Source organism: Haliaeetus leucocephalus, unplaced genomic scaffold (genome assembly GCF_000737465.1).
Source record: "Haliaeetus leucocephalus isolate CR32 unplaced genomic scaffold, Haliaeetus_leucocephalus-4.0 Scaffold880, whole genome shotgun sequence".
NCBI lineage: Eukaryota > Metazoa > Chordata > Aves > Accipitriformes > Accipitridae > Haliaeetus > Haliaeetus leucocephalus.
This window is the reverse complement of record NW_010973316.1, coordinates 4,934,223-4,948,296: the sequence shown is the minus strand read 5'-3', so window position 1 is coordinate 4,948,296 and position 14,074 is coordinate 4,934,223. Positions and strand designations below refer to the sequence as shown.

The window sequence follows — 14,074 nt, the reverse complement described above, 5'->3', positions numbered from 1 at the left end:
ATTGGGCAAATTCTCCACCAAGTATCAGCAGTACATGAGCACATCAAGAGGGGAGAGACCTCTGTGGAGTTTATTGTTGCTATTTTGAGTGCTCCTCAGTAGTGATACTTCCTCAGAACAGATATCTGAATGAGTTTCCTTTTCTCCTTGCAGGTAGATATGGCATGGCTGCTCCCTGGTATTTCCCGTTGCTTCCATCTTACTGGGTCGAATACAACAGTTACCTCCCGTTTTGGAATGAGAAACAAAGAGGCCTTCTCTTCACCAAGCTGATGTTAAGGAAAGAAGCCACCCTCAACAATAAGATATGTATGTGAATGCTAGATGGGGTAGAGATACTAACTTATGTTTAAGGTAAACGAAGCCAAATTTGTAAAGGGGCACCATACTCAGAAAGCACATTTCTCTATTCATCCTTATTTTGTAGCTCAGGAAAAATTGGAAGCCATTACTTACGTGAATGGAGATTTGGCTTTTAAATTATACTTGTTCTTCCTTTGTGGTGTGGAAATCCAGTACTGATTTTCACATGCATATTTGTGTATGTTGTAGTTGGGCAGTTATCTTAGATACATATATATCAGTCTACAATGCTCTGAGTAGAAATACACTTTGGTTTGTGCAAGCAAATACAGGTTTCTATATGGCAAAAGGGATGAGTGCTTCTTTATTCATCTCTTCAAATATTTAGCCGGTAAAATACTGTGAGAACACATAAAAACTTGCTGATTCTACCTAACTGAAAATAACTCAGTAGTTTTGCTGTATGTTCTCCAATTTACTGTGCTTGCTTAGTATAAATTTGTTAGGTGCTCCAAAACATCTAAATATGAGACCTTTTTAAAAGCAATTAATGCTTATCATCAAGAGTTATTAGAAACTGCAGAAGTAAAAAGGAGAAATCCCAGAGAGAATGATACAGTTCCTGTGAAATGTTCTCTACGTTCCCAGCTGAAAGGCACCTACTTTTGCTGTCTTTTGTTTTTAAAAGCCCTGCTTATTTCTGAGGTGAAAAAGTAGCACAAACGTCTGATGCAGTGCAGTAACTGTCCTCTGACCCTTCCCTTTGATGTCAAAGGTGCCCCCCCACCTCACCTGGAACCAGAGCCCACTGATCTCACCTTGGGAGTCTCCCTCTGTGGTATAACAAAGGTTTATGGATCCAAAGCTGCAGTGGACAACCTCAGCCTCAACTTCTATGAAGGGAATATCACTTCCCTGCTGGGACACAATGGAGCCGGGAAAACTACAACCATGTGCGTATCCTTTAAAGGTGGGGGGGGGGGGTATATACTGTGGGGCATGATTGGGTGAATGAAAGAGCAAGTGGGGCTCTTCAGTGTTGGGAGACTAAATAAGATACTTTATTAGGCCAAATCTCTCTTGTAGTTTTATCTTGCTCATGGATGACCTCAGCAGTCCCTTCATCTATTAGAATTAAAGGTTCTTTTCTGCTTAGGAACATGCTTTTTAATCTGGTGGGATACCTGTAATACACAGCACAACAACTGTTCTAGCATTTCGTTCCATGACACTTTGGTCCCTGGGGTTAGGTTGTTCTGAAAACTATGGGTAGCTTTTGCACACACCAAAGCTGAAGTGATATTAACAAGAAAGCTTAATAAAGGTATATTTCAGCTGTACAAACTCATGTGTTGGCTGGGCTGGAATGGCAGTGGGTTAATACATGGGCATTTCGGCCCTTCCAGCCTTGCCATTTATAAATTATTGTTTGAGTTGTTAGATAACAGCACTTAAACAGACCTGTAGAACTTGATTTCTCCACTGATATATATGTGCATCACTCTGAAAGCAACATTAAGCTGATAAATAGAAGCCTCAGAAGAGCCAAAATGAGTAAGAAAGACAGATGTGTACTTCATCTCAGCTCATTATCAATTCATCTCATATCCTGTTTGCAAAGTGTAGGCAAAGGTGATACGCAGAAAAGTATAATAGCTTCTTGAAACTTAGTGCAGGCTTCAAATTCTGAGTAAGGTCAGAAGTAAGTTACTTCTTTCCTTTCTAATGATGGTTAAAAGTCCCAGGAGAGAGAAGCTCTGGGAGAGTGAAGGGCAGTCTGAGATGCATTTTCTCCCTTTAGTCCCTGCAGGACAGCACCAAAAATGACCTGTAATGTGCAAGTAGTTATTCTGAGCAGAAGGTGTTTGACTTGGGTCTGTTGGGTATTCCTAGGTAGGTAATTATTTGCTTGAACTAGATGAAAGTGCTGCCCACTGTGAGTGTCTTGTCTGGAAGTCCTCTCCCATGTCTTGTTAATAATGGCAGTGAAATCATGTTTTCATGCTCTGATGTGGTTAGTAAGATGAAAATGTGGTTTTCAATCTCTGTTGTGGTTAGCAATATGAGGCTGTCTGGATACTGCAGATAAACCTCAAAGAATGAAGAGTAACTGCATTATATGAATTCCCAGTGATTAAATTGGAAGTCAAGGGCATTCACGAATATTAATGAATGGGATATGCAATGCTCTGACTTCGGGAGATGAAGGCTGAAGAAGATAAAAGTACATGTGAAAAGTAGCCAGAGCTCAGTGTGTGAGCTTGGTACTTGCTCTTGCATTTCTGCAGAGGGGTGTGAGGATGTCCTTTGATGTTAATTGGCCACCGCTCTGCCAAAGCATGGTCAGACAGCAGAAGAAGCAGTGGTCAGTAGTGTCTGGCTGGAAGAAGTGTGATGGTGATGTAAGGAAACTTTGAAAGTGGCGATAGGTACAGGACCATGTGAAAAAATTACCTATGGCTTTCTCCTTTTTCTAACTCCCTTTTCTATTTATTTTTCCCTTTCAGATCTGTTTTGACTGGGTTGTTCCCTACATCATCAGGTACTATCTTTGTGTATGGCAAGGACATCAGGACTGACCAGGAGGTTATCAGGAAGAACATGGGTGTGTGTATGCAGCACAATGTTCTCTTTAACTACCTCACCACGAAAGAACACCTGCTGCTCTACGGGTACATCAAAGTCCCTCACTGGAGTAAACAGGAGCTCTACCAAGAAGTGAAGAGGTATAAAAATAGCAGGGTTGTAGAAGGGAGAGAGGGCTGTCAAAATTATTGTTTGGTAGTGCCATTGCCACTGCAAAGCTCAAATGAATGGTTTTGAGAAGTGTTGCAGATCCAGTGCAGAGTTCAAATAATGCCTTGGTCTAACTAGAGGAATATATTGGTATCTGTGGCTGTAAGAAAACAATGTCTCTTCTCCAGGGGGTTTATAACCTTCTGTGGCAATTCTTTGGAGATTAATTTATAGGCCTCAGGATCTAGTCCTTGCTGCTTTACAGTTTTCCCCAGAAAGAGATTTAATCAACCAGGCAGAAAGATGGTGTTGGCTTTATTGGTTCTGCAGAGAAGTGAAGCAGCCAGAACATCCCAGGGAGTTTGGATCTTGCTGTTCTCAGGTGATGAGGTTGAGCCTTTAACTTTGACTTGTCAGATGGAAACTTTGAAAACATCCTAAAAAAATGTTTTAAATTAAAATCCCAGTGACTGAGTTACAGGGTGAGTCATCTCCCTGCACTGTGACCATTCAGTCAGTTTGAGCAGTTTTTCATTTGCAGTTATGGGTTTTGTGGTATTTTCAGATTCCCTGCCTTTAAAAGATACCTGAAGGACAACCTTTGGGCATTGTTTTTTCTTTGTTTTCAAGGACTTTGAAGGAGACTGGACTGTACAGCCATCGTCACAAGCTAGCTGGCTCCCTGTCTGGGGGGACGAAGAGGAAGTTATCTATAGCTATTGCTCTCCTGGGTGGATCGAGGGTGGTGATACTAGATGAACCAACCACAGGGGTGGATCCATGCTCTCGGAGAAGTATTTGGGAAATTATCTCCAAGAATAAAAAAGGTACTGTGATGAGACAAGATGCTGCCTAGTGGCAAAGGTGATTCATGGTATCAGTGGCTTTGAATTATGGGTTTTGGAGACCACAGAGAAGGAACTGTGGGAGACTGGGATTTTGCAGGCCCTCTGGGTGCATCCTGGTTGGTTTCTGTAAATTCACAGGTTCATTTGAAAAGTAACTTTACCATAATACACAATTTACAATACAGTAACTTTCAGCTTCTCTTTAATGTTGCCTTTCATCCAATTTCACTAATAATTGCAAAAAAGCGCAGTTGATTTTCACCTGATACTCTGTGTCCCCTCATTCAGCATAGCTTTCACCTGTCTCATGTAATCACATGTATTTATTCTGTGGTGGCTGACATCAGCTTTGTTTTTTCCAGGCAGAACCATCATTCTCTCAACACATCACTTGGATGAAGCAGAAGTTCTGAGTGACCGAATCGCCTTCCTAGAGCATGGAGGGCTCAAATGTTGTGGTTCGCCATTCTACCTCAAGGAAATGTTTGGTGATGGATACCACCTGACACTCACAAAAAAGAAGGTTTGTGTCTGAGTTGGTCCTAAATTTTCAGCATCTTGGGTGGGAAACTGAACCAGTTGTATGACAGGAAGGAAGGAGACATGTCATAGTGTCCCACAGAAATGAAGCATGCTGCAGAAGGTTCATGTCAGTCTTAGATGTCTGCAGTGGAATGGTTGTTCCAGTATAATTTCACTTTCATGGAACAACTTCTTAATGCAACCACTTTATGCCCAGGTGAAAGTGGGGATATATTTTGGATTTAAACCCTTGGTTTTGGCCACACAGGTTCAAGAATATGCTGGACTGTTTCCTTGGGCTGCCAGTAAGATCACTTTTTCATATTACTCAACCACTGAGATACCTGGGTTACAGTGCACTCTGCTCTCCAGCTCACTCTGCCTGTCCCATGCTGGAATTCACATGCTTTTTTAATAAATAAGTTTCCTTCAGAAACACAGCCTATATGGAGAGTTCCCTAAAACACAGGAGTCTTAGCTTCAGCCCCTCTACACAAAGCCTTGCAGCTCTAATAGATAAGGCGGAGGTCTGAACTTGTGCCTCCTGTATCCCAGGTGTATGATGCAGTCCTTTTTATCCTCTCTTCCCTGCTGGGCCTTAGCTCCCTTTCTTGTCCCTTGAGCACGGTCACCACAGTAGGCACTGCTGGGGGCAGAGGCAGAGATTTTCCTGTTTGCAAGCCTGCGTGGAGCTGAGCTAGAGCGCTCAGCAGCTTCGTCTCTGAGAGGGGCCATCAAGGCTTGTTCAGGGATGCAGGCACCTACAGCTATATCGGCAGGAGCTGAGTGACAGATCCAAGGACGGTAGTGGTATCAAACAACTATTGAGGATCTGGATGTGAGCGCGCTGCTTCTTGGTGAGAGATGCTAACAGCACGTGTGGCCTCCACTTCCCTTGAAGCAGAGAGAGGCTCTCCAGCGGGGCCACCAGACCAGCCTCCATGGCCTTTGGAAAACAGGAAAGTCAGTGCTCTGCTTTGTTGAAAAAGAACAGTGTCTCCTTGAGGGTTAAAGGCAAGGCTGTGTGCATAGTGTGAATTCTGGAGTTCAGAGGAATAAAGCAGATGGGAAGAGTCCATCGATAGTATCTGGCCTGAGGCAAAATGTTCTGCTTGCAAAGAGGAGGGAACTCTGCTCTTGATAGCATTTATTACAGTGCTGTTGGTAGCCCCAGCACGCAGAATAACATGCAGATACCATAAGAGATCATTCTCTCTTCCAAATTGCTGACAGTATAGATAGAGAAAATGAAAAAATACCCACGTGCAAGCCTCATTTTTCATGGGAAAGAGTGTATTTGTGCTGGCAGCCAAGTTCAGGTGTCAGCTCTCTTGTGGCTAGGCTTTTTCTCTGTTGTACTACAAACCCTCTAGCTAGTGCAAAGTGGTTGATTCAGCCCAATCCCAGGATCCCTGTAGACAGAGGGAGCCCAGTAAGGTCTTGGATGGACCAAGATGGACATAGTGCCACACCTCCTTCTTCAAGGGCCAGAAACCCACTTTCATCTCCTTTTGATATTTAACTTCAAATGTTGCATGCCTGGATTGAGCTCACGTACTGATTATGCTGAGGGACAGAATTTGGGCTAAACCTGCGGTGGAAGTTTGATGTCGCAGCCTTCTTGGTGACCAGAGTGTTTTCCTTCTTTTTCAGAACATGATAGAGGAGTGTGACACTACAGCAGTGACCTCCTTGATCCAGTCCCACCTCCCAGAGGCTTATCTCAAGGAGGATATTGGTGGAGAGCTTGTGTATGTGCTTCCCCCCTTCAAGTCCACAGTCTCAGGGGCCTACCAGGCGCTTCTCAGAGCCCTCGATACCAGCTTGAGTGATCTCCATCTTGGTTGCTACGGGATTTCAAACACAACCGTGGAAGAGGTATGAGCTCAGGGTCTGCTTGATTTAATGAAATGTTATGGAGATTAACTTCACACCACTGTGTAGCTCTGCTTTCTGGGCTAGACAGTGGCATGTTTTAGAAGTAAGAGTTGCAAGCAGGGGAAGAAGTGGTTTTGTTGTTCACTGTGTTACACTTAGGAACATGTGAGTGTGTAGATATATTCATAAATCTATACATGTACTAATGCACAAAGTGTACCACTGTCTGACCTTGCTAACAGCTTTTTGGCATTTTACTCAGAAAATGAGATACTGGAGTTAGACTAAGGAGACAGAGCAATGATGTGTTTCTCTTTGAACTATTCTCCTGGTCTCCACGAGTCTGGGTTTGTCTGCAGATGCAGCCAGGAAGGAGGGAGTTAGCAAACCATCTAAATGATGAACTTCAGCATAGATGCTGTATTATACAAGTGAGTCACCTGGTGCATCTTGGAGTAACACAGGCACCTTTCTGCCCAGGGGAAATCTCTGGTCAAATAAACATTTAGTTGCATCAGAAATAAAAATAAATTATGAGCAGTGATGACCCTTGTCTTGCAGAAAGGAGGGAGGAAGATTGTTAACGTTTCTGCTCAGAAATTCTTGCTTGCTTTTAAGGTGTTTTCCTAAGGCAGCAAGAATGAGTTACACAGCATGTACCACGTGCAGCTTGAGTGCCACGAATGTGCACACTCTGAGCATGGAGGCAGCTGGGATTGTTCAGAGGCTAGAGGGGAAAATATCCCAGGGAAACAGCCCTCCTGCTTTCTTCACTGGTGCCATGCAGGGAGAGCTGTCTGTGCGCTGCTCATTGTGTGGGTGTGGAGGGAGTAGAGTTATGTAGGGCCCAAGCTGAAATGCAGCTTCGTTTACACCTACTCAGTAGTCACATAGCAGGTGGTGTTAGGACAAGGTAAGTCCAGGGTGCAGCTGCAAAGGTTTAAGTTTCCACTGCTGCAGCAGAAGAGAGACAGGAGGTGACAAGGAGCTGGACAACAACAATTTTATACTGGAAAAAAGTGAATTTCTCTTGCAGAGCACAAAGGGAACAGAAAGGATTATAATTCACAATTGCTGCACCAACTACAGCTACAAAGTAGGAGAGTGGATTCTGATTATTGTTTTGGTAAATGGAGTCATTTGGACCAATTTTCCTTCATATTTTCTTGCTCCATAGGTGTTTCTCAATCTGACAAAAGAGCTAGTGAAGGACAAGCAAGAAGATGCTGAACTGCCTCAACAGCTGCCTGGAGCCAGTGCTCAAACTGGCAGTGACGAAATGTCTATGAGCACAGATACCTTCACAGAAAGAGATGGTACTAAATTACCTCCAGGTTTTATTCCAGATTTGTTGCAGATGCAAACAGTGACAGGTGGACTGACTGAACTCCCCATCTTCTTTCTTTGTTGAAAACCATATTTCACCCAACCAGGAACCACAAAACCAATAAATCACTAGAAGTACAGCACTCAACAGTTGGTTAGGTCCACTGGTCTGCAATAGTCTGAATCACAGAATAAATTACAGAGGGGTTTTGTTTGCATCTGCCTTCCTTTAAACTGATCCAGGTTCTAATCTAGTCAAATACAGTGTGTGGGTGCAAGAGCAAATGTATACCTCTGAAAGTAATTGCAGAAACTGATGTAGAGAATTGTTTCTACATAACTAGTAGAACTGGAGAGAAACTTTGTGAAAAGCCCTTAGCCTGTTGCAAAAGCAGCACAGCTCTGAGCTGGATCCTCCTTGCTGCTTTTTACTGTGTCTCAGCCATTGCAGTATGGTAAAACAGCTCAAAGGGCCAGATAGTGGAATAAATTCACATGCAGAAGAAAATCAAGCTACACCACTATCTCTGAGGGTTTGAGAGCTGCAAAAGGTGGCATGGACCAAAAATGAGCAAATACCTGGTTGAAATGCTTCTCGGAGTAGAAACATTTTTTTGTATTTATAAATTCATGATTTATAGTTAGGGAGGCATCCAAGGGACAGCGAAGGGGTATTTTTGTACTCACTTCTCAAAGCTGACCTGCACTGTAAATGTTACATATTGTAAACAGTAACTCATATGCATAGAGAAGTGGTTTGTGTCACCCCTAATGAGAGCACTGAAAAGGATTTGCTTCATGTTGTATCATATAGGTTAATGTTTCATAAAGAGGAACAGGTTGCACAGGATTTGGCTCTGCTTTTAGTATACCACAACCCTGTCCATGCAAAAGATCAACTGGTTTATGTGCCTTGTTTTCTTATTTCAGGATTAATTCCCTTAGTGATTTGTCTGAGGACCTGCTTTCTAAATTATGAAAATTTTCAGTTTGCAAATATAATAGAATAATATGTTTCCCCTGTAAGTTGCAACTGGGTAGGTAGGATGTAGATAATTTCTTGCATCTGGAAGCCTGTGTTCCTCTTGCAAGATCTCAAAATGGATTCACTACATGTACGCATTTGAAATTAAACAAAAAAACTGGTGTCACATGAGCTTATGACTCAAGAGCCAAAATCTGAGTCCTGTCCCAAGCTTGACCCCTGTGTATGTTCCAACTTAGTAGTTTTGATTTGCCATCTGTAAGAGGAGTGCAGGAAACTAAATGTAATCCCAGGGTACTATAACCATCAATGCCCTGCATTTCACAGATACTGATCCATGACAAAATGCATTCTTTTGTACCCAGATCAGCTTCTGATTAGATCAAAAAGCCTGCAGGGTTTGCCATTGCTGCTTAAGAAGACATCAGCCTTGTTCATTAAGAGATTCCACCATACCCGGCGGGATGTCAGAGGCTTCATTGCTCAGATTGTCCTCCCAGTCCTCTTTGTGATGGCTGCGATGGGACTTGGGACTCTGAGAACTAAGGAGACTGAATATCCCGAACTGATCCTTTCCCCCTCTCTGTACGGCACATCCGACCAGGCAGACTTCTTTGGGTGAGTGGTGTTCTTTGTGATCCTTAAACCCATTTGTTTGTAAACCATCAAGGTTATTTCTAAGCACACCCAGTGGAAAGGTGTTACACAGAGAACATGTAGCTATGTTATCTGTGTAGTTATGTTACGCAGATAATGTGTAGAAATCCTGTTCCTAAAGGATCTCTGGGGGTGATGGCTTGGCTCAGATCAGCAACCAGAAAGCTTTAGAAAAACAACCTCTCAGTTGGAATTCACTAGGAAATATGTGAGGAATATTCTTTGTGTTTCCCATTGGAGTCCTCTGGCCCTGTGACAGCCATACTGTCCCACAGGGATTTTCTTAATGTATATACATTTCCCCCGATGTGAAATAGAGGTCATTTGTCTCCAAGATTACAACTCTGGGATCAAATTCTATTAATCTTGTGAACTGTCTGTATGCTTTTCTGCCCAAGCCCCGCTCGTCCAAGGCACGCAGTCAGTTTGAAGGGCGTGCACTTTTTCAGTGTGATTAAGATGTCACCACTGAATTATTTCATTGTGCTTAAAAATCCTATTACCAAAATGATTATAATTTCTATCATTCTGATTTTATGATGCAAACAGCTGTCTTTCTCTACTGGTTCTCAGCTTTAAGTTGGAAGTATAAAATTTTACTCTAAAGCAAGTATGTGTGCTCTTAGGTATTCTTTCCCAGGACTGCTCATGCCTTTCCACTTCGGTCCTGCTAGATGGGGGAATGAGCCAGAACTGCATGTCTGAGTCCTCTGTTCCTAATATTCTCTGCTTCTCCTGATGAATCATTGCTAGAGAGCTGGGTCAGAAGTGAGAAGCATTTTCTTGAATGACCAAAACCAAAGGGACATCACAGATGAGAGAGCTGATTGAGACAAGACTGGAAGTAGTGCCTGAAAATTGCAGTAGATGCTTTTTCCCTGGAAACAGAATCTTGATTGTCCAAAAGTTCATCAGTATCTTGCTTAGATCTAGCAGCAGCAAATCACTGGAATAGCTGTGCAGTTCTAAGCAATGAGCAGTCCTTTTAGACCTGTGTGACTGTCCTCAGGGACTGCATGTACTTAAGTGATTTGCAGGGCTAGCACCACAAATAATCATTTATTTAACATCTTAAATAAATCCTGTTTCATTCAGATACAGTTTTCCTCTGCTCAGTGGTAGTGGAAGTACCTTGAACATTTTCCTGTTTTCTTTTTTCCTTTGTTAACTCTTAGGAATTTTAATGAAACCACAGATGCTTTAGTCACTTCGATGCTTGCTTTCCCTGGAACAGATAACACATGCATGAATGAAAGCAATTCGTAAGTAGTTCTTGGTTTTCTTCCATTTAAATTCCAAATCTGCAAGAGAATTGACATAACACCATTAGCCATTAGACCTTAATAACTATCTTTGATTATCTGCAGAATTTTCATACATCAGTGCCACATGCAGAGAAAAAAAATATCTCCTGCCTCTCTTCAGATTGACTTGCAGACTCTTTCAGCTCATTAGGAGATGTCTAACTGGCCTTTTGCAGGCAGGCACAAGCTTGCGCTGCTCACAGACTTGAGCTGGCAGGATGCAAGTCAGTTCTGAGCAGAGAGCTGTATAGTCATGACTGGTGTGAAGCAGACCTCAGCCCTGCCGAGAGCCCATGTGGCTCCCATGCGGCTTGGAGCAAAGGCTTGCATCTGTCAATTACAGAACAGTAGATATCCTTGAAGACAGGAAACTGTACTCTGCTTTAAGGCTGAGACTGAGACTTCCACACAGTCCCAGGACCCGGTCCCAATTTTAACACTGAGCCCACCCAGGAAGTTGTCAGCATAGCTTTTGTTATCTGTATCTAAAAGCTGTGCCATGAGGGCTGGTTTGTTTCAGGCCCTACAGATAATTTTTCAAAGAATTGGTAGTAAAATCCTGGGCAGATTTGCATGCTCATATCTGCAGGTAAATATTTCTACTGAGTATTTACAGTGACTGCCTAGTCAATACAGTCCATCGCAGGACTTCCCAGTTATTGCAATGACAATAGCCATTATTTCTGCACTGTAAGATGATTTTGGCCTTTGTGTGCTAACTCCTTACACTGTCTACTGTGGGAATGAATTGGTGTCTGGATTCCTTCTCATCAGCTGAATGAATCCAGGCACAGAGAGCAGTAGTGAGGGCTCTCTGCCGAGAGGCACTGAAGATGGTGGGAGGATGGGTATTCCCTGAAGCACCTGGAGCTGACAAAAAGGTCTGCTTTTCTGCTGAAGCTACTCACTGCTATCCTTGCTGTCATTAAACATGACAGCAATTAGCATTGTTTGCACACCTGAGCATAGAGAACCTCAGAGGAAAATGTGTTCATTTTCAGGCAGTGTTTAAAGGAGGACATGCTTGGCCAGTGGATTATCAGTGGAAACCGGAGAACTAAGTATTCTGCCTGCAACTGCACAGATGGCATGCAGGTAACTTGAATAAACCCAAAAGTGCGGGGCTTTGGGGGGATATTTGGGGGGCTTGTAGGTTGGGAGTGGTTTTGTGGGCAGGCATGACACTAAGGGGAACTCAGTGTTAAAATTCCTCCTGTCTCTTTTTGGCCTTGTTGAATTTGTACACTGGATAACCACTGTCTGCACGAGTTTGGGGACAGGAAGGGAAAGAGCATCCTCAGAAGATTCACATGCTAATATATCTGTCCACTCCCCATGGTGGGAAAAGGTTTAATGGTGTTTTTGCATGCTGTATCGTTGTCCCATTTAGCAGAGGTGAACATGTATTCAAGAGGAAAATTGCATTTTATACAAGCACTGTCATTATATGAAAGCATAGCTATTATTGTTGTTGGCTCTTCAGAATTTAACTTTATCCAAAGTCTAGATCCATCTGCTTTTACTCTGTGCTGTACTATAAATAGTGATGATTAATAGTACTAGTTATTTGCTTTACAGTGGTACATACAGTACCAGATATGGGCACTGCTGGGCTTAGTGTCTTTACATGCACATGGGGAAAAGGCAGATTCTGTCCCAAGGATGTTACCATTTTACAGTCCAGTTTGAAGTTGAGCTCTCCTCCCTCCAGTGCTGTTCACCTGTCTTCAGATTTTTTCTAGTAGGAAATCAGACTGATGGTGCAGCGTGATGCCACTTGTAAGATAAAGCATGTACTTAGTGGATTGTTCCTAGTCATTCCTTAAAATGCAGCTATTTTATGCAGTTTTCTGGACATACTTTTAATGATGTGAAATTAAGTGTATTGGCATCATTTCTTTGGTAAGTCAGGATGATGTTCAACACTGACTCTCACTTCTAGCAGGCACAGGCAGGTGTTCTTCAGCATGAAGGAAGCTATTTTGCATATTCTGATGCAAAGTTATGAACAGATACACAATGGAGGAGGCCAGGGTTTTTGTTATGGATGAGCTGAAAGAAGCAGCTAGCATGCTGTCTGGTAGGACACTTCAACCTTACGAAACAGTCAATGTGACTTTGACCCTCAGCATGTTAAATTATATATTCAGGACTAATCCAGGGTTTCTCTGAAGCTCGGGAAAATATTCCCAATGACTGACAGTAAAGCAAAAATGTAGAGTGTAGCTGCTGTGAAATGCAAGATGAGAGTTTGAGGCCATCACAGAGTTTTCTGCTCTGTGAGTTGTTCTGCCCTCTGCAGTTGTCTGTGCAGTCACTCTGCTGCTCTGCTAAGTAGGATCAGCCTTAATTCAGCAAAAATCTTCCTACGTAGCATGAAGCACATTTCAAGGTCTTACTGATGTCAGTAGAACTGCACTGTAGATTTAGGCAAATGTTTTTAAGCACCTCACTAAGTATGTTCAGGACAGCGCGCAGGGATGTATGCCATGTGTCTTTGCACCCTGATTTGCAAATCACCTTCTGTAGGCATTAGTCCCAGGACCAGAATGTTGCCATTGCCTGCTCTCAATCTTGTCCTGATATGATAGTTTATAGTTAAAACACAGAAGCTAACATTTTTGTTTATTTCTTTCCTCTCAGACATGTCCACAGACAAACTACACTCCCCCCCACAGAAGGACCTTCTCCACGCGGACACTTTATAACCTCACAGGGCACAATGTGGAGACCTACATTCTGGCAACTACCAAAGACTTCCTGCAAAAACGGTACAGCATAAACCTCTAGTCCTTCTCCTCTGAATTGCACTGGGAGCAGCCTCTTATACATATCGCATCCACTGTGCTTGAAGAGGTGACAGTGCAATAGGGGTTTAGAAGGGCCTCTCTGCTGGTGGTCTCCGTGAATCTGGTGAAAGGAGATAAAATGTCCTGCAATCGTGGAGTTAAAGATAAAGGTTCATGCAAGTACTCTGCTTGATCATAGCAGAGATAGCCTGGGGATAGCCTGTCAATCATCTGGTACATTGGTGGCTGCATCTGCAGACAAGCCTTTGTCTGACTCAGAAATGCTTAAAAAGAGGAAAATCTGACACAGCCTGTCATGAATTCTATATGATTCTATGAAGTAAACACTGGGGAGAGACTTTCCTCCAAGTTTGATTCTCTGAAGAGTCTCAGTGTGTTCTTCACTTAAACATGTGCATCTGTTCCAGTGAAATTAGAGGCTGAATGTTTTCTTCACCATGTTGCTGTTAGAGCTATTAGTGTGTCTGGACTCTGCAACACAGCTGCACAGCATGTCTTGGGGCAAAAATAGCCTGCCATCAAAGTTGTCAAGGAATATGTTCATCTTCCATTGATTTAAACTAACCTGCTCATCTTTGGGGTAAGAAGCAGTCATCTTATTCCTGTGTGGTAGGCAGATGGGTTAGGAGTCCACACAGCTCCAAAACGTTTCTCAAATGGAGGCTTGCAGAACAGTTTTGTGATAGTGCTGCCAAGTTCCTGTTT

The 14,074-nt window shown here is 42.9% G+C and overlaps 1 protein-coding gene across 1 annotated transcript in view; it reads left to right on the top strand.

Moving 5' to 3' along the window:
* Positions 1-14,074, top strand: part of ABCA12 (ATP-binding cassette, sub-family A (ABC1), member 12) — a 53,632-nt gene that overhangs the window by 20,092 nt on the left and 19,466 nt on the right. Inside the window, exons 19-29 of the mRNA XM_010583259.1 lie at positions 154-309; positions 1,079-1,256; positions 2,811-3,029; positions 3,670-3,866; positions 4,250-4,410; positions 6,063-6,287; positions 7,465-7,603; positions 8,964-9,216; positions 10,431-10,517; positions 11,561-11,654; positions 13,203-13,330. Of these exons, the coding sequence (XP_010581561.1) occupies positions 154-309; positions 1,079-1,256; positions 2,811-3,029; positions 3,670-3,866; positions 4,250-4,410; positions 6,063-6,287; positions 7,465-7,603; positions 8,964-9,216; positions 10,431-10,517; positions 11,561-11,654; positions 13,203-13,330 (1,837 nt within the window). The remainder of the gene's footprint in view (positions 1-153; positions 310-1,078; positions 1,257-2,810; positions 3,030-3,669; positions 3,867-4,249; positions 4,411-6,062; positions 6,288-7,464; positions 7,604-8,963; positions 9,217-10,430; positions 10,518-11,560; positions 11,655-13,202; positions 13,331-14,074) is intronic.